Source organism: Tauraco erythrolophus, chromosome 4, assembly GCF_009769465.1.
Source record: "Tauraco erythrolophus isolate bTauEry1 chromosome 4, bTauEry1.pri, whole genome shotgun sequence".
Lineage (NCBI taxonomy): Eukaryota > Metazoa > Chordata > Aves > Musophagiformes > Musophagidae > Tauraco > Tauraco erythrolophus.
In genome coordinates, this window is record NC_141468.1 from 24,590,983 (window position 1) to 24,610,406 (window position 19,424).

Consider the following 19,424-nt stretch of genomic DNA (forward strand, 5'->3'; position numbering starts at 1 on the left):
CCACTACAGTTGTGGTCTGTTTGTATGTGCTGAGTATGATTTGTAATGCTGTACCTATCCTGTCTGATTGACAAAATTTATGAAATGCAAGTATTTGTGAAAGTGAATGGTTTTCCTTTCTGTTTGGTGCCATGTATTGTTATGGGTATTTTATGGAGTCTATTTAAAAGTACTATTTTTTTTTCCCCTTAAGCTCTAATTGCCAGTGTTCTTTGGTCTTACTATCCAGTTAGAACTGTTAGTGCTGTTCTGACTTTTTGGCTGTGGAGCAGTCTCCAAAGCACCATGTAGCTCATGAAGGCCCCAAAGACTGCAAAATGCCTTAGTAGAAATGGCGAGTACTAAGTTGCTGCATGTGCTTGGACATGCAGGTTTCAATATAGGTTTTTTGGTGGAGGGAGAGGACAAGGCGTACTCTTGTACTTTGTACGATGTACTTTTTAGCTCATATGACAAGGCTTCTTTTTTCTAGGCTGAGATTGTGATAGTTACTCTTGTGAGCAATCCTCAAATGGTAGATAATGCACTTACATCTGCTTTTTTTATGTTGCAAGGCTGGGATTTTCAAAAGGGCCCATTGTCAGGCAGATTATACTTTTGAGGATTCCAGACTGACACTGCTAGACTCAGGGGAACAAATCACTAGGTTATTCCTTTTATTTGAAATCATTTGATCACATAATTAATATATGTAATCAGTATTTTTGTTTTGTTTTGTTTTGTTCCCTTCTGCCCCCCACCCGCCACCGAATCTTAAATTTCCAATGCACCTGTCCAGTTCTTAGATTTTAAATATTTAGGTGTTCACAGCTTTCCAAAATCCTGTCGGAGCTGTTGTAGAGAGTCTTCAGACCAGTGTCAATGTAGTTCTATTTTGTATGTACGCCATTGTATTCTCACTTGGGTTGCCTGGATTTTCATCTCTCTGCTGACAAAGATGCTTTTTATGAGATAAATCATGGATCGATGTAGTGATAAACCATAGTGCTTAAGTCAGAAATCAGAATGGAAACCTGATAATGATGGAAAAGAAGAGACATTGCCATATGGTGTTCAGGAACCATGTGGAGGAGGATGCCTTTTTTCTACAGCAACTCTACTATTTTTAAAATAAAGGACATTTTGAATAGAAAGGAAGGCTTGGATATCACTCCCATGGGCCTCAGATCTTAATTCATAGATAACTTTCAGTCTTTTCATTGGAAGTGTTTTGCATTTTTCTTCAACTTTTCTACCAGTAGCAACTGGACATAGCATCTCACTGTGGTAGTACAGGAAACATTTAACTTTCTGGAAATGGCTTGGGACTGGCTAATGTTTTCTTCTTGTTACTTTTAAGGTTAAAAACTCAATCTAGAATTGTTTAACTGCCAAGGCAGATTGTTTTAAGAAACGAAGAAAAATAATCTGAATGCACAAACCTTTAATTTCTCTGTTTCCAAGTCTATAATATATGGATTTAAAATGGTGCTTTATAATCCCATATGAACTGGTTATGCTGCAGAAGGAATCCCTAGCTATGGTGAATCATAGGGATTCCCTTAATGCAGTCTGATATGAGGTATCCAAGTCATTAGTGTAGGGCAGGCAGATTATAGGAAAACTGAGCCTTCTGTCAGCCAAAGTATAAGCAGCATACCCTAGAATCATAGAATTATGGAATGGTTTAGGTTGGAAAGGACTTTAAAGATCATCTAGTTCCCACCCCCCTGCCACAGGCAGAGACACCTTCCCCTACATCAGGTTGCTCAAAGCCTCGTCCAACCTGGCTTTCAACACTTCCAGGGATGGGACATCCACAAATTCTCTGAGCAACCTTTTCCAGTGCTTTGCCACCCTCACTCAGTGAAGAATTTCTTCCTTAGATCCAATTGAAATCTGCCCTCTTTCAGTTTAAAACCATTGCGCCTTGTCCTATCACTACACACCCTTGTAAAAAGTCCCTCTCCAGCTTTCCTGTAGGCCCCCTTTAGGTACTGGAAAGCTGCAATAAGATCACCCCGGAGCCGTCTCTTCTCCAGGTTGAACAACCCCAACTCTCTCAGCCTGTCTTCATAGCAGAGGTGCTTCAGCCATTGGATCATCTTTGTGGCCCTCTTCTGGACCTGCTCCAGCAGCTCCATGTCCTTCTTGTGTTGGGGACTCCAGAGCTGAACACAGTATTCCAGGTGGGGTCTCACAAGAGCTGAGTAGAGGGGCAGAATCACCTCCCTTGACCTGCTGGTGACGCTTCTTTGGATGCAGCCCAGGATATGGTTGGCTTTCTGGGCTGCCAGTGCACATTGCTGGCTTGCATCTTCACATTGCTTCTCATCAACCAGCACCCCCAAGTCCTTCTCCTCTGGGCATTCTCTGCCCAGCCTCTGTTTGTGCTTGGAGAACGTATGAAAGCACTTGCTAAAGCACTGGGCATATGTGCCTGGCCAACTGAGCCCCATTTACATATCTTCATGTTGTCCAGGACTGTGGAGAGAGCTGTGGATAACACGAAATTTTCTTTCCCTTCTCGTGATGTATTTCAGTTACTTGTATCTCGAGATGTTAAGCTGGCAACATGGGTAGCAAAGGAATAGTACTACTGCTCTGCCAGTAGTGTAAGACAAACTGGCCTTGCAACATTAAAAAGTGAATGCAAAGGTCAGAATCAGAGCATCCATCTTGCATCCTGCTGAGAGCACCCTCTTCTTCCATAGTGATGGTCTGTGATTAGAAAAATTCCTGTAGACAGTTGTGTGTCCCCACAGGTGAGTCTCTGAAGTTATCTTCTGTGTTCTCTACGGTACTAATTAGTAAATGAACGTAAAGGAAACATGATTTGGACTGAGGAATACTTTATGAGCTACTAGGCAAATTTAGTACTACTGAATAATAGTAAAAAATTGGCTTTGTTAGCTCAGACCAAAAGTAATGAACTTCTTTGTATATTTTTCTCAAACTCATCAAAAGAGATTACAGTTTCAGACACTGACATGACAAGCTTTAATGAGGAAAGTAGGGCTAAAAAAGCTTTGAAATATCAGAGTTCACACTGTGCTCAGCAGAGATTGACACAAGTCTAACATATTGATACATATAATTAAGTGTAGGTTTCCCCAACAAGTCGAAAAGGAATTTTAATAGTTTAAAAGCTGTCTGACCATCCTTGGCTTCCCGTTTGATCTGATGATTGGAGAACATAAGAAACTGTGAAGGAAGAGCTAACAGCCATTCCCCAGCTCAAGGTCCCCCCCACCTCTCTTCCTTGTGATTTGATCTCAGTCTGAATATTACTCATTTGATCTGCTGCTTCTGCAGTTTGTCATTCAGTGCCTGGACCTCAGCTGAGTTTAAAATATTTAGAAAGAGGCTGTCTACAGATGGTGGATAATTTAATGTGCAACTGCTTAACATAGTTGGTTTTCAGAGAGGCAAACCCCAGGATTTAAAATGATGTCGAAACACCAGAGTAGAGCTCCCTTACTGAGAAAATGCCATTGTTAAACATTTATCAATAGACTCTTGCACAGAACATTGATGACAGTTCAAGCTGTCCTTAGATGGATTCTCATCCTCCTGGAGTTACACAGCAAAGCACAGTGTGACAAGATGTGCTTTAGCTGGTAAAAATGTTCATAACACATAAATATCCTTTTAATGTTTTTGCCCTAAAATGCATCACACAGCACAGAAACCCATACTTTCTGGAGTAGTGAATTTGTTTGTAGATGTTGCATCTATTATGGGATTTGAGGTTGTAATAATGTATTAGTATTATTATTATTTTTTTCTTCTATGGTATCCGTTGTGTGTAATTAAAAGTAATGACTTCTAATGAGTCCCTGACCTACTTCAACCCACTGGAAGGAAATGACTCCTCAAATTTGAATATTTTATATTATACACATTTCCCCTTTGTCACGTCCAGTTCTACTAGGGCAGCACAGAAGATCACAGACTGAAATATGCTTGCTGTAGCACATCTGGTTAGACTTTATGAAAGACGTTTTCTGGCTGGTAGAGATAGAATGCAATGCAAATAAACTTTTAATATTTTTTCATACCATAATCTGATACTATACAATTATGTCTATTGACTGTAATGCATTACTTTCTCTACGGTAATTCGTTTTATTCAGAATGCCGTAGTTGCTAGTCCATTTGACCACCAGAGATAACCTCAGAAATAGGTGTGATAGATAATTACTGTGTAGTTGAGGAAAAAAAGAGAAAATCAGTAATGACAGAGGATTTGCATTTTTGATTCTATCCCCGTATTTCCACCGCGCTAGCAATTGCATCTGCCTCTGTAATTTTTCACATGCCAGACCAACCTATGATGGCAGCAGAAATAATTTTTTTAGCAACAAACCATACTGCATTGATTCTCAGCTATGTCCTTTTCTCAGGAAAAGATCAGTGTAGCTCATTGAAGATATATTCTGCTCAGGGATATATCTTCAGAAGGTAACTGATGGCAACAGAAGAAAAGAAAAACAGTGAAAGAGTAATAGGAAGTGAAAATAAAGAGTGAAATAATTTACCCATCCCAGCTCAGAAACATCTAGCTGTGATGGATCACTTCTGTCCCTGTGTTTGGGGGAAAAAATAGCAATAGCTATGTTGCGTTTAATCACAAAGACCATATCTTTGCACAAAACCCATACAAACATACAGGGAACTTTCAAAAGATTTGAAACTACCTTATCATTAGCTCCTTGTCATTAGGTGTATGAGTTGCAAGCACCCTTGGTAGGAACTGCTATGATATTTACTGCAAATAGAATGACTTGGAATAATTCAAATGGATTTTAAAAAATTCCTGCCTTCCAAATGAAATCAGATAACAGCAGCCTTCAGATTATACTTTTGTTCTTTCCCTTTCCAAAGCTTTTAAATTCAACTCGACTTTTTTGAACCAATTACATTGTAAATTGTATTCATCTAGGTGAAAAGCATACCTGTTTTTTCTTGCTTTTTGATCTAGCTGATATGAACATATTTTTTTGGGGAGCAGGTGGAAATCTGTGGGAATTCCTGAACAAGATGTGTTGCTGGACACACAATACTGTGGTTGAGTGTCCTTAACATACAGAGACAGCATCAAGTATATGTGTCTAAATAAATATAGCTTAGATTTACATGTGTTTATAAATATAAGTGAATACATATATACATCTACTGGGAAAAAACATTGTCACAGATCGCTTCTACTCATGGCAAAATCCATGGGAAAAGATTGAATCAGAAAACTTCATAAACTGAAACTTTTCCACATCAGCTCTAGCAGGGGGATTTTGTAGCTGGTGGAGATGGCAAGGTGTCACTCTGCTCAGCTGCTCTGAGCATTGCAAGGGGCATCTCACATCTCCAAAGGCATTACTGACTCTTAATGTGTTTTATCTTCCCATAATTATTTAATGTTGGTTTATTCTGAAAATGAATGAAACAAGGTCCCTAATGATGGCATGAGTGACCTAATCAGTTTTTGTTGTAGGTGGAAAGACGACATCACAGAAGGAAGCTGATCATTAGCTGTGCGCAGATGTCTTAGTAGTTGTGTGTAGCCAAAAGGAGTGGGATTCTGAGACTCAGTGGAAGACATGTAGCTGTTTACTGAAGTGTTCTATATAGTGTGTATAAAAGTTGAATTAATCTCCCAGGCTTCCTTTATAGTCAATGGAGAGAATTGGGCAGTTTCAGGGTGTGTTTCCTCTCCTCCTACAGTTAGTAACAAAAAAGAGGATTTTTAATCTTGTTTGGTATAGTGTAAGATGTTATTAAACCTCATCAAACTCTTTTGAATCTTGAATGTCTATCCTGAGTGACTTTAGCACTACTGTACTGCAGGCTGACACATTTTTCAGAAGTGGAAGTGAGCTAAGATGGTGCTCTGGCTGATGGCAATTTGCAAATGTGACTAATAGCTAAAATATAGTGACCTCAGCTCTCATCCAGCAACTGTTCAATATCTAGGCCCTGAGGATTCATTTCATGCTGTGAATTTTTTTTTTTTTTTTTTTTTTGTACTCACAAAGAACTCTTTCTTGCAGTACAGAAGAGGGAATAAAAATCTTGAAGAGGCAGGGCCATTAATGATTAACGATGGATATTTAAAATTAAAAAAAATCATCAAGTTGAAAACATGTTTCCACAGTCAAATTTTATTTCAAGAGCTTTTACTCCTTTGCCAGCTTTATTAGTTGGTGGTAAAATGCCGGTTGATACTGAGCAATCACTAACCTAAAGTTTATTGACTTCAATTTGTTAGCTACAATTATTACTATTTTTAATGCGCTATTGCTAATATTCCTCAAAAAGAATGACTGCACAGGGATGAGAGAATGGAAAAGGGAAATAAAATACTTGTTGATACGTTAAATTTAGTAGTGATAGGACTGAGTGGGTAGTGAAACTGAAGATGCAAGTGATTTAAGCCATTACGCTGGGTGTCTGTGCAGCACAGTTACTGCTGTAATTCATAATCAGTAATGTTCAAAATTACTGGTGATTCCTTTCTCAGGTCTTTTTTCTTATGAGCTTGGCTCATTTCACTGTCTGCAAGTCTGCTCCCAAATCATGCTTTCAGCTGAAAGGCTGTATAAAGGAAGATGGCATTTGCAGTGGCCAGCTGATACTTTACATTGACAAACGCAGCATGCAAATGGGTTTGAAAGCTCAATAAAAAAGGTTCCAGTGAACTTCTGTTCAAAAGTTGGACAGCATGTCATTGAAGAGAAGGCATACAAAGAGCTGCCTGCTGTGTCGAAGATGCTTTACTGGAAGGGCAAACCTAGGTTACATATTTTCCTCTACCGTCCTCAGTAACTAACACCTCTGTATTTTTGGGTTTGGATCCCAGCAGGGGACCCACCAAACAGATCCAGGGTAACGCTTTACTATGAATAGTCCTGGATTTGGGAGTGATGGATGGCTTTTATTTTCAGTGCATGGGGGACAGAGAGGGGTTTACCACTTGGCTGAAAGAAAGGAAAAGTTCCATTATTTACTTTTGACACTTGTGGAATTGTCCACACCTTCTCCATCAGGGAGTAGAAGTCTGTTCTGTAGTAATGGTTGGTGGGTATCTCATACAGATGTTGTTCTCCCTTTCAAGTGCTGCCACAGTCACGCTTTGTGGACAGTTAGTTCTGAAAGTAACTGCTCCATCTTCTGTAATCCTCTGGGAAGGGGAGATCTCTAGAGACAGATTTTAAATCAGCTTGGAGATGTATGCAAAGAGATCCAGAAAAAACAGAGTCTATTCTTGACTGCTGATTTTGGCTTGAATGCATCTTAAAGCCTTAGTCTGTCTACTTAGTTCTCAGCAAAAGAGAACTGTTTGTTTGTTTGTTTGTTTGTTTTTCCTCCAAATTGTTTTATTTTTCAAGCATGCAGAATCATTTTCCTATGCCAATGCCTGGATAGTAGAATGAGATGAAGCCACCACTGGTTTAAAGGACTGAATGACTGCTGGTAGTTTCAGTAGTAGTCCAATATGCACCAGGATTAAAACCAACACATGACTCAAACTGGGTATTGTTTCAAAGCACCACGCTATAAATGTTTGTTTTCAAGCATTTAATAGATACTTCGAGCTTAAAATATGATTAAAATAAGGCTTCTATGAATTCCTCTATATGATAATTTCAAAGAGTTCAAGTCTGTTACTCACTAGAAGTTGAGAGTTTATCAGCAGATTATAGGTTAATGGGAGGCAGTGGCCAAACCATGGGGTAGGAAAGAATAGAAAAAAATACATCAATGAACATTCAAACATGAATGCTTTTAGCCACTGTCAGTGAATGTGACAGCTGTTGTATGACAACCAATTCAAATGTAGTTGTATAATACATTGGGTTTTTTTTCCTTTTTTTTTCCCCCCAAAGAAAAGGAAGTATGCTATTAACAGTGCTGTATAGCACTTAAATACAATGTAGATGTTACACATATTGTATTTAATTTTGAAAATCTAGAATAAGAAATCTTGAATGAGAAATACAAAACCCCTTTACAGGTCTCCATCAAAATGCAAATTGATGTCTCAAGGGGCCAGTGGAACTTATAGTATAAATATAGCCTGTATTTAGGGAGTTTTAAAAACACATATTACTGAATTAATAGAGCATAACAGTTCCCTTGCTTAGGCAGCATTATGCTCTATCTTGTAAAATGTACTTGGGGACATGTAAAATGGTTTATTAAACCTACAGTCCATAACCAGAGTTGTTACATTTTAATGTATATATTTTTCATTCATGGATTATTGAACCACTAAATCCTAACAATTTGTCCTCATGCCAAACAATTTCTTTGAGTGTTGTTCTGAGTCTTTTCAGTAACTGTGTAACTGTTGGAACGTACCTCAAATCCTCAAATTTTAAAGCTATTTTTCAATGCCCCCCTATATAAAAATGTACATTTAAAAGCGGGCAAGGAAAGAAGCTTCTGTTTACTTTCACATAAAGAAATCCATGAGGTATTTCTGAGTGGGAGATCTGCAGTTTTGTGGGGGAAAATTCTTGAATGTAAAGTGTGGTCTATAACTGTGAAGTATACAAAAAGAAATAAGGAAAATAACTACGTTTCTCTTGCATGAACCTTTCTTTCTCAAACCTTAGGGATGGATTGCTGTTTAGAGAGTGTCTTTCTCCCTGCTTTTATATGGCATATTGTTCTTTCATGCTAGTGAAGTGTTGACAGAAGTTATAAACCAGTGGTTATTTAAGCCTACTAAGTATGCCAAGTGATTTCAGGATGTCGAGTTTGGACTGTATTTACCTTCCGTTTTCTTCCACTGTCGTTAGAAATAACTCTAGGGAAGAAGCTGAACTACAAAGAGCTGAAAAGTAGGAAAGTGTTATCCCTTCTCTTCATTTTCCAAAGCCTCAAACAAGTGATATTCATAGTACATAAAATATCTCTGCTGATCTGAAACCTCTCATTGCTGTGTTGTACCCACAGCTCTCCTACAAACACGTACCTAGAATTTCTCTTCATGTCTGAAGCGAAACAGGAACTGAGAAAGTTAGCAGATATAACTCTGTGGTCTGGTCTTCAAGATTTTCAATGACAAAGTATTCGTCTAAAAGATATCTTACTGATGTTGATTTTACGAACATTATTGATGAAAAAACTTTCAGCAAAGCAGCAACGCCATAGTATTTGTGAAGTGGCACACCGAGGAGCAAAATGAGTAAAAGCACAGAGGTTGTCTTTATTTTTTTCCATCTGGAAAAAGACAACTGGTTTAGAGAGTAATAGAGCAAATTTAGAAAGGGAATGATATATGCTCTAAATGCACATAATTGTGTTATTACAGGCCCAAATCTCTTGTCTGTAAAGAGATAAAGATGTTTCAAACATTGTCTGAAGGAAAGGGAATTTATACAAGACAAGTTCTGTAAGGACAATTTATCCTTTATTTTCACTTGATGGATTTTTGCTGTGTTAGGAATACTGATTTCCATGAGATACATCCTTAGCTTACTTTTTCTGTGATCCTCCTTTTCCTTTTTTTCTGTTCTCTCTGGTTGTTGTTATTACAGCATTTCAGATTATTTATTCTGAGATGTTTCCATGAGTAGAAAATTTCTTAAAAATATAGCCAAGATACATAAGAGTTTATTTTGCTTGCTTCTGACTGAGAAATGATTTTGCCATCCCTTAGGCTATAAACTGTTTTTTCAGGCTTTAAGAGTCTACATTGTTTTTGCAGGTATGATTAATGACCAGACTCTTTGAATCCCTTATATTTGCCTCAAATCCCTTTTTTAGTTTGTGCTGATGAGGAAGCACTGTACAGGACCTAAGGATTGCACTGAAACCTTCTACTATAGTATGTAATACAACAAGGGGCATTTACCAGATCACCTGTTATCTGGCACTACTAAATTAGGTTTTCAACAGAATCAATTTAGGAACTCTGTTCAGATTGCTTTCTTGAAGACTAATTTATGTTTTGTAAGCTGTGAGTTAAGCACCTGTTATTAATAGAGATTACAAATGCAATGTAATATTTGGAGTTCTTTCATTTCAAGCTAGTGACTATTTAATCAGTTTTACCATTTTAAATATAAAAATCATTCCCCTTTTAAGTTATCATAAATGTTAATTAAACTTTCTTGCACCAAAATACTCTTCTGAATAGTTGAATATCGCTTACAGACAGCTTCTTCTGGACATTGCCAAACCATTTATTTAAGATTAGAGTTAATAGAAAATCACTCTAGTGGGTTGTTTTTTTTTTTTTTTCCTATAAAAATAGTAGTTTATTTCAGTATTGCAGTTATTCAGTTATTGAGTGTGGGCGGTGTGTTTTTTTTTTTTTCCCCTACAAATAATATTATGGTGGTTTCTACAAAGATTACCATCCTTGTAACCTTTCTCCTTCTCTAGATGTATATTGTACACAGATAATTTTTTTGTTTGGTATTTTTTCATCAGATAGCTTTTGGCATTAACTACACGGTCTCCATATTCTTAAATATTGCACAACACCATATTAAAACTGGAAAATGAAAAATTCTATGACAGAGAAAGCTTGAAAAATAGAAATGAAAAGGGAAAGCACACTTGCATGTGCATAGATAAACAAAACAATGAAATGGAGATAATCTACATTTTACTTGTCAAGTTTAAGTGTGACATTTTTAAGAATCACAGTCATCAAAACTGACCTTTTCATCTTCTGTAGCAATAGTAAGAATTCTTCCTTTTTTTTTTTCTCCTTTTTTCATCTTCACCTGTTCCTACCAGAGCCAGGATCAAAAAAAAAAAAAAAAAGTTATTACACTTACATGTCAAGAATCATGACATCTGGAGAAGAGCAGAATGCATTATTTATTGGTCAGAGTGTTATACAGTAAGACTTGACTGACATTTTATAAAATCTGAGATGCTTTCTGATCAGTTGATTTGATTAAAATAAGATATTCAGTTCTGTTTAATGTTTGTGCATAATCTATTTTCTTTCAAACCTACAAGTGTACAGTGTAAAATGGTATTAGATTGGCTCGAATGACTTGTCATTCTGTTTGCAGATACCTCAAATCAGCTATGCATCTACAGCTCCAGAACTGAGCGATAACACCAGGTATGACTTCTTCTCTCGAGTGGTCCCACCAGACTCCTACCAAGCACAGGCCATGGTTGACATTGTGACGGCCCTTGGGTGGAACTATGTGTCGACGCTGGCTTCCGAAGGCAACTATGGAGAGAGCGGTGTGGAAGCATTCACCCAGATCTCCAGAGAAATTGGTAGGTGTATGTTGATCAGGTTTTGTATTTATAGTTGCCGAGTTACAGAGCATCGCTGAGCTCTGCCTAGGTCTACACAGTGTGATCAGAACACCTGCAGGCATGTTACCTGGACTCGAGTCGGGGGGGTTTGGGGTTGATTTTGCTGCTTGTGCATCTGCCAGTGTGACAGTTCTGGCAGTAATTTAAGAAGAACTCCTGAGAGAGGCAAAAAATGTATGTCTCTTGCCCTTTTTGGAAAGAGGGAGCTCCTCGATGAGTTAGGGGCAAAAAGCAACCACCAGCTGAATTACAGCCAAATTTGAGGAGATGCGATTGATTTAGTTTAGGAAAATCAAAATCCAATGAGACCTCATTTTCCATGTTTCAGCACTGATAAATCTAGGGTTTTTAATTTTGGTGGATTTGAAAAACAACAAAAAATCTGTGAAATACAAAGCCATGCCTTTGTTTTTCCTTCAGAATGAAATGTTCTATATAAATATGGGCGTTATTATGGGAAGTGTATTTAAGTCTCTTTGATCTTTTTTTTCCCCCACACTTCCATAGTTATTTCTGGCCTGAAAAAAACGACTATTTCTCAGGAGCAATAGGTTTTGGACACCAAGGAATAAGATGATGAGTAGCAGGTGGTTTGAAAGAGGGCGGAATTGGTCTTTCACTAAGGACAGTGTTAAATGACACAAAATAACATCCTTTCAAAAAAAAAGAAACAAATTGCAAACAGCCTTCCTGTCCTTCCTCAGAAAGCCTGTATTAATCTACTAGATTTGACTTTCAGGGCATATACATATGAACTATGATTCTTTCAAGTCAGCTCGGATGAGAAAATATGATAATATCTTCCGTTTTCAATAACTGCATGTAAATATAGAGACCATCTCAATCATATAGAAAGATGCATGTGTGTCTCAGGTACTTATGCTTGAACCATAAAGGTTGCTGATTACTCACAACAATTTGGCAGTAAGACGAAAATGCAGCGATTCATGCCACTAGGGAACAGGGGTTTATAATATGCTCGATTGGTTAACTAATAAATATTCTGTTTCTAGCTTCTAATCAATGCTGTCAGATCCTAGATGTCTTCATGAGAGAGCCAAGACTGATTACAATACAATGGTTTGATCTGGCGTAAGCAAAGGCATGGATAATTCTTCCGCAGCTCATATTTAAAAGCGACGGTTTATCTGTTGTGTCAAATACAGCAGTGAATAGATTGGCTACACCAGACACTCACTGAGTAGTTCATTGGATGGAAATCACTTTTTCTTGAAACCATCTGCAACCCACCTAGTTCTACTGAGTCCTGAAATTAGACATATGAAGTGCTCAGGACTTTTTTACAGTTTCCCATTTCCAGAAACGTGAGAGTTCTTCAGATCGGTGCAAGAACAGCTGTGATTTCATTATAATCACAATGACTTGAGTTTGCGTCAGTTGGATCTTGATCCATCCTAGAATAAAAAAAGACCATTGTCATTTGATTAAAAAATTAACATTAATAGGATTAATTAAATAAATATTATTAATAGGATTTTGAATCTAAAGCAATTAAAAGGATGAATGGATATCCTAAACATTACAAGATCTGTGTATACCAAGGAGCACAAAAAATGGTGATTTGTCGTTTTTTTTTTTTCTCCTCTGTTTCTTTTTTCTGCTTATGACATATGTTCTCTATTAGAGCACTTGATTTTAGTAACCTTTGTGCTCATAGCAATTTACAAACTATTATGGGTACCAGGGACTCAAATGGTTCTGAAGAAGGAAAGCAGAGGAGAGGCAGGACAGACAAGTAATTTTTAATTCCTAGAAAAGTGTTGAAATAAATAATCAGGTAAATCAGATGTAACCACAGGGACATGATCAATAACCGGTGCAGAATTGTCAAGAACGAATGTTATCAAAGCCATCTAATAATTTTCTTTGACAGGATAACAGCTTTATAGCTGGAGAAGAAGCACTTGATGTCATGTCTCTTGAATTTAGTCGTGTTATCTTAACTGTCACATACAGTATTCTCCTGAGCAAATTTGGGAATTGTGATCTAGGTGAAAATATCACAGGCTGGATGCAGACCGATTTGGAAAACTTTGCTCAGAGAATAATTAGCAATGGTTTCTGTTTAAAAGGAAGAATGTGTTGTGTGGTATTTGGCAGGTGTTTATGCTGGATCAGGTACTAGTCAATATTTTCATATTAGTCCAGATGGACTTGGAATGAAGGATGTGCTTGTAAAATCTGGAGGTGACTTCAAGCTGAGAAGGACTAGGAGTGTATTGGAAGAGATTTTTTGAGTCCAAATCTGAAGATATGGTCTCAAAAAGTAGTAGGCAATTTAAGAGACAAGTGCAAGGCATTGTGCTTCAGCAAGAAGGATCAATGAGGAATACAATTCCTTCAGCAATGAGGAATACAGAAACATTGGTCAGAAAATACTATCTCAGAAAATGATCTGAGCATGATAGTAAATTATAACCTGCCATATTCCTCATGTTTTACCGGAACATGCAGACTGGCACACCATCTGTAAAATAATTTGAGTAATCCTCCAATTTGCCTGGCAATTGTGAAACTGCATTTTGACTCAGCACAAGTTTAGACCCTCCCTTCACAAAAGGTGACAGACTCCGCAAGCGAGAATAAAGGCAATCACAAATCTTGAAAAAGTGGTCTGTCAGGGGCAACTGAGTACGGTGGTTCGTTAGCCTGAAGAAGAGTTGATTAAGAAGGGAAGGTGATGGAAAATAATATTTTCAAATAGACAAATGGCTCTTACAGAAAGGTAGAGGACCACTTGTTCATCCAAATACAGTGTATGTGAACAGAAGTATTGAAATTAATCTCTAGCAGGATTCCATTTAGATTTGGAGAAAGCCCCTTTTAATGGTTAAGACATTAAAGCATTAGACCAGCTTGCTTGGGGACATTTTGAAGCCTCCATTGCTGAGGATCTGGGAGAATGCATTAGAAAAACACCTGCCCAGGGATTATGTAAGCATATTTAGTTCTTCCTTGGGGCTGGGAGGTGGATCGGATGATTTCTTAATGTCCCTTCCAGCGTATTCTGTTATCCACTGTCGTCAGACTTTTCACCTGTACCGTAGGGTTGGAAATGCTTTTAAAATGGGAAGTTTGTATAGCATCTAATTATGAGCTCAGGAACTATAGAGTCTAGGTAGGTTTATAAAAATCATCACATAGTATAAGACTGCACACAAAACTGCAATATTTACCAACTCTATGTTAATAAACTGTGTGTTGAAAGAACCTAATTGGGACATTTCTCTCCTTGTACTGCTGGCATACGAATGCATAGGACAGTTCAACTCCTTTCTGAGTGCTTTACATCCTGTTTAAGATAAGTAACTAACTGCAAGCAAAATGAATGTGAAGATAAGCATAATGGAAAGCAATAAATTTGAGGAAAGAATGTGAAAGAAATTGATATATTCATTTCTGAAAAAGTTCGAGGCCTGAGAGGATATGTGAGATAGCAGTTTTGAAAATATAAATAGGAAAGCTAGTGAGTTTTTTTAATTTGTTTTGTTTAGTTGTTTTTTTAAAGTTTTCTCCAGTTAGTTAAGAATTAAAGATGGGTAGGGCTTTACATATTTTTGAAATAGAGATTAATTTCATGTACTTATAATTTGAGGTACTTATTTTTTGTGAGTGTTACTGTTTGCCTCCTATTTCCAGTTTGACTTGCCCTCTGTTAACTTCTATTTCTTGATCAGTAACAGAAGCAGAAAGGAAGGAACAGGCTCCCAAATGAAATGTGGAATACTGAAAAGGTCAAAGTGGTGCCACCCTGACATGTCACAGAATATATTACATATCAAAATCTGCTCTCATTTTAATGACAAAGATCCTGTCTGGGACAAAGTATAGCTGGAAATTAAATATTTTACATGACAGTGATTGTAAGGAGAATAGGGAAAGGTACTTATTCCAAAGCATTCTTCCATGCATTATTGTTTTCAGACAATGATTAAATTTATAGTATTTTCTACTCCCGTTACAAAGTTAATCAATTATATCACTGTAATAATTTTGGCATCATGATCAAATCATTTTGGTACATTGGCCAAAGAAATGAATTCCTACAAAATAATGCTTAAGTCTTTAAACATTAAACTGAGAGAAACTTGACTTGTCGAGAGAAACTAAAAAGGGGAAAAGAAGGAAGCACGTTTTACTAAGTCCTCACTAAACTGTCATACAGAATATTGCTCTTCTATTTACTTTATTGTTAATCATGTTTGACAAAATAAATGTTGGAAAGTCTCTAATCAGACTTTCTTTTAATGGCTCATTCTCTCTGCTGTTAGATACCAGATGAATTTGCCATCAGAGAGAAAATCATGGAATCCTTTTCATTTTTTAACAGAATACAAACCCATTTGGTTCAGAAAAATCTCTTTGGGGTCAGAACACTTGCTCAATTTGTACTAGAAAATGTAGCAAATCCATGAATAATATATGAAATGCTGCATGACAGATTTTATCCCCACTAGTGGTCAACAAAAAATTGACACAGGCGCTGATGGGTACTGACTATGAAACACTTATGAAACTATCAGAAGAGGAGGTGAAAATGATAAAGGCAGGGAACTGCAGCTGATCGTTAAGAATAGGTGAGGAACTTAATCACTTTTTGCCCCTTTTTGCTTGTAAGTCAGTTTTGCATGTCTTGCCTGAGGTGTAAAGATAGCTTTATTTAAATTGTTTCAGACTTCAGCATAGCTAGCTATATTTTGTTAACATATGACATTTCTTTAAACATAGTTCTTAGGTCATCTTTGTCTCTTGTCAGTTTTTGCATGTGTCTACAGTTGTGCATTATACCTCTGCTTTTCTCCAAATTATTGGATTACTTCTTATCTTTAATATCTTTTGGATGTCTAAAGCGTTCAATGGATACAGTGAAAGTTTAGTAGGAAGTGAGGAGGGAGAGCTGAGCCATAAAATAAAATTTAAGGGTGTGTAACCGTTCCTCTCCCCTTAGATTATTCATTAATAATTTAGAAATAAATAAGATGGATTGCTGTTAAGATTAATTTGCATTTCCTCTGGTAATCTTCGTATACCTTTGATATAAAGCTAAGGCTTTATATATCTTGTTAAGCAAACTGATGAATAGAATTTTTTTTTTCTCCCCCTCAAGATGTTATTTAATAAAAGATTAAAAAATCTTGCAACATGAAGGCTGAAGAAATACAATACATGAAATGTAACCTTTTTCCCTGAGATGTTTCTGCTTTAAAGACTGATTTCAAGCTTCAAAAAGTAATTTTCAGAACTAATAATATTCTAACATACACTCACAAAGGGGAAACATTTTAATTCAATTTTAAGTTTTATATGTATGCAGCTGAACTCTATGGATAGCACTGTATTTCAAGCTGCAAGCTGTAATTAATAATAACACTATATAATTGGCTACAGGAGCTTCAAATTAATGGCTGAAAAATTATAAAAATCAGATGGTAGGTGTATTAATATTGCAAAAACTTAAAAATTATTCCCACAGTTTTAAATATTTGTACCAATTAGTACCTGATAAAGAACAGTGTAATTTTTAGAGATTTATAATGAAGGGCCACTTAAATTTATCTCAGTGTTGCTAATCAATGTGATATTCTTCAGCCTTAATTATATGTTTTTTCTTTATAGTTTTAGGGATGTACCTTGGAGCAGTAAGCATATAGTGGTACTTTCCTGGCATGCTCTCAGACCCTCCAGTGATTGTTGGAAGAGGGACTTCTTTATCTCTAACGGCTCTTGAAGGGTTTCTCCTTCAGTCAATTAGTTGAAGAACTTTTTAAACTTCCTGTAGAAAGCTCACTAGCTGCAGTGGAGGAGGTGGGTGAGAAATGGCAGAAGGTTTCTGTAGAGCTGGGTTTTGTACCTACCCCCAAAAGTATGTACCATACAGTGGACTGTATTGACAAAAGTTACATAGCCAACCTTGCTTTCTCAACCATCATGGCACAAATTTGCTGATAAGCTTAAAAGAGTTGTATTCTGTCCAGATTTCTTAGTGTTGTGGCCAATTCAAGCAATAATATCTCTCATAGGGGTGCTTTTAAGATGTTATGACAAAAGATGCCAGAAACAGTTACAAAGAGGCCTAAGTAATTTACAGACAATATAATTTTTTCATGGATTGTCTAAGCAATGTTGTCACATACTTGAAACCACCATTATACTTTAATACTTCCGCGGTGAACGAAGGAGATATGAGGGTTGGCAAAGGGGGTCCCAAGGAGGCTTTAGTTGAGCTAGAGATAGGTACCATCCCTATGCTACAAGGGATATGCTTGTACGCTAAACACTTCTTCTTGTTTCCCTACTTGTACAAATTATTTTTATTCCACAGGAGACAGTTTGCAATTTGATTCTGGAAAGAAATCCTAGGCAAGAAATAGGGACTTTGTATGTGCCTGAAATGGAAAGAAATCAGTGAATACTTCCCTGAATCTCATGGGGTTTAGCAAAGGATTAAATGCAAAGGAAGGTTGTCTCTGAGACTGCCAACAAGGCTCAGAGTCAGAAGACCTCACACTTCTTACTTTTGCCCATTGATATTTATTGTTTCATGCCAGCTGGGGTGTGAACTGTGGTCAAGACTGAATTCATTAGCTATTTTTATATGGTACAGTTACCAAATAGCTGTGATATTGAATCTCTTCTGAGTCCGAAGCTGATTTCATTTTGCTTATAGCAGTCAGCTCTTGAGGAGCTGAGACAAATAAGCTCCTCAGAGCAAGGACCACTGATGCCTACTGTGGTGAATTTAGAACATTTAGAAAACTCTAAAAAATAAATGTTAAAAGGTCATTATAATACGGAGGACTTCTGCACTTTTATGTGTATACTCTCACATATTTAACTTACTCCTGTAAGTACTGTAGAGGTCATTGAATTATATGACTTTTGTTTTCTTTTTACTTCATGTGAACACAGATATTTGCATTGATTGTGAGCACAAAATTTAAAGAATATTAAAAATATCCAGGAAGCAGAGTTTTATTTCAGCAGTGCTTTTAGTGCAATGGCTTGTTTGTAGAACGTTTTAACTTGGTCATGATGTCTAGTTCAAGATTTTTAAAATGCAAACAAATTTATAAATGTATTGATGCTAATTTTAAGAAAGTGATCTTATGAGATTTAAAGCCTACTTTTGTTGAGATACAGTGTGGTGTTCATATTGAATATGTATTTTCATGAAGTGGTTTTTCAAATGCAGAGGTCTTTGCAGTAGTGGTTGGAGATTAAAAGTTTCAGTGTATATAAACTGAAGTCAGTAGTTTAGGGAACACAGTTTCAAATAAGATGTAAGGTGTACCTTTTAATATGAGATGTGAATAAGCATTTTAAAAATGCAAAGGGATACTGGTATATTTGTTTGAGGTTTAAATCAATACTAGAAATCTTTCTAAAGGGGAGTTCACTACAAAATATTAGGCCAAATTTAGAAATCACTGCTTAAACTATAGTCTATACTGTGCTTGACATCTCTATGATTATAAGGTTGCTTTCTGGACATATAAACTGTTATTAACATTTCTGAAATAAAAGGAGGGATAAATATATAGGTTTAATATACTGTCAGATCGTTGCAATGACAGAAATTAAATTTCTCAAGTGCTGCTGTTCTGTGTATTAGTATGTATTACGGTAAAGCCTGTACCTTCTCTTAGATTCTGTGACTCTCTTTTGCTAGGAAGGAGTCCCAGAGCAAATAATTCACACATAATGAAAAAGCTCCTGTGAAAGCAAAGTTAGGAAACTTCTGAATCAAAATGTAGCCATTCTAGTTGTTTGTGACCAAATTTCACACAATCTCTTTAAGAGGAAATGGATTTTAACAGAGTTAATCCCAGTGGATATTCTTGCTGTAAGTGAAAGTATTTGTAAAGGGGATACTAGAAGGGAAAGCATCAAGGACATGCAGTATGATTTGCAGTCTGAATAAAGCTGCCCATATTTGAGTTTTGCATTATGATTTTGCTGTGGTACAAGACAGAGGAGAACCATGGGAAACACTTTGACAGCTTATTTTCCATGGTGGTAGTACTTAAATGGTTTTTTTTGTGTGTGTGTGTTTGGTGGTTATTTTGTGGGTTTTATTTATTTATTTATTTATTTAATTTTTAAAATCTGCCAATAATAAGTCCCAG

The 19,424-nt window shown here is 36.7% G+C and overlaps 1 protein-coding gene across 1 annotated transcript in view; it reads left to right on the top strand.

Annotated features, from left to right (window-relative positions):
- GRM8 (glutamate metabotropic receptor 8) overlaps window positions 1-19,424 on the top strand; it is a 381,588-nt gene that overhangs the window by 55,966 nt on the left and 306,198 nt on the right. Inside the window, exon 2 of the mRNA XM_086609724.1 lies at window positions 11,019-11,235. Coding sequence (XP_086465850.1) covers window positions 11,019-11,235 — 217 coding nt within the window. The remainder of the gene's footprint in view (window positions 1-11,018; window positions 11,236-19,424) is intronic.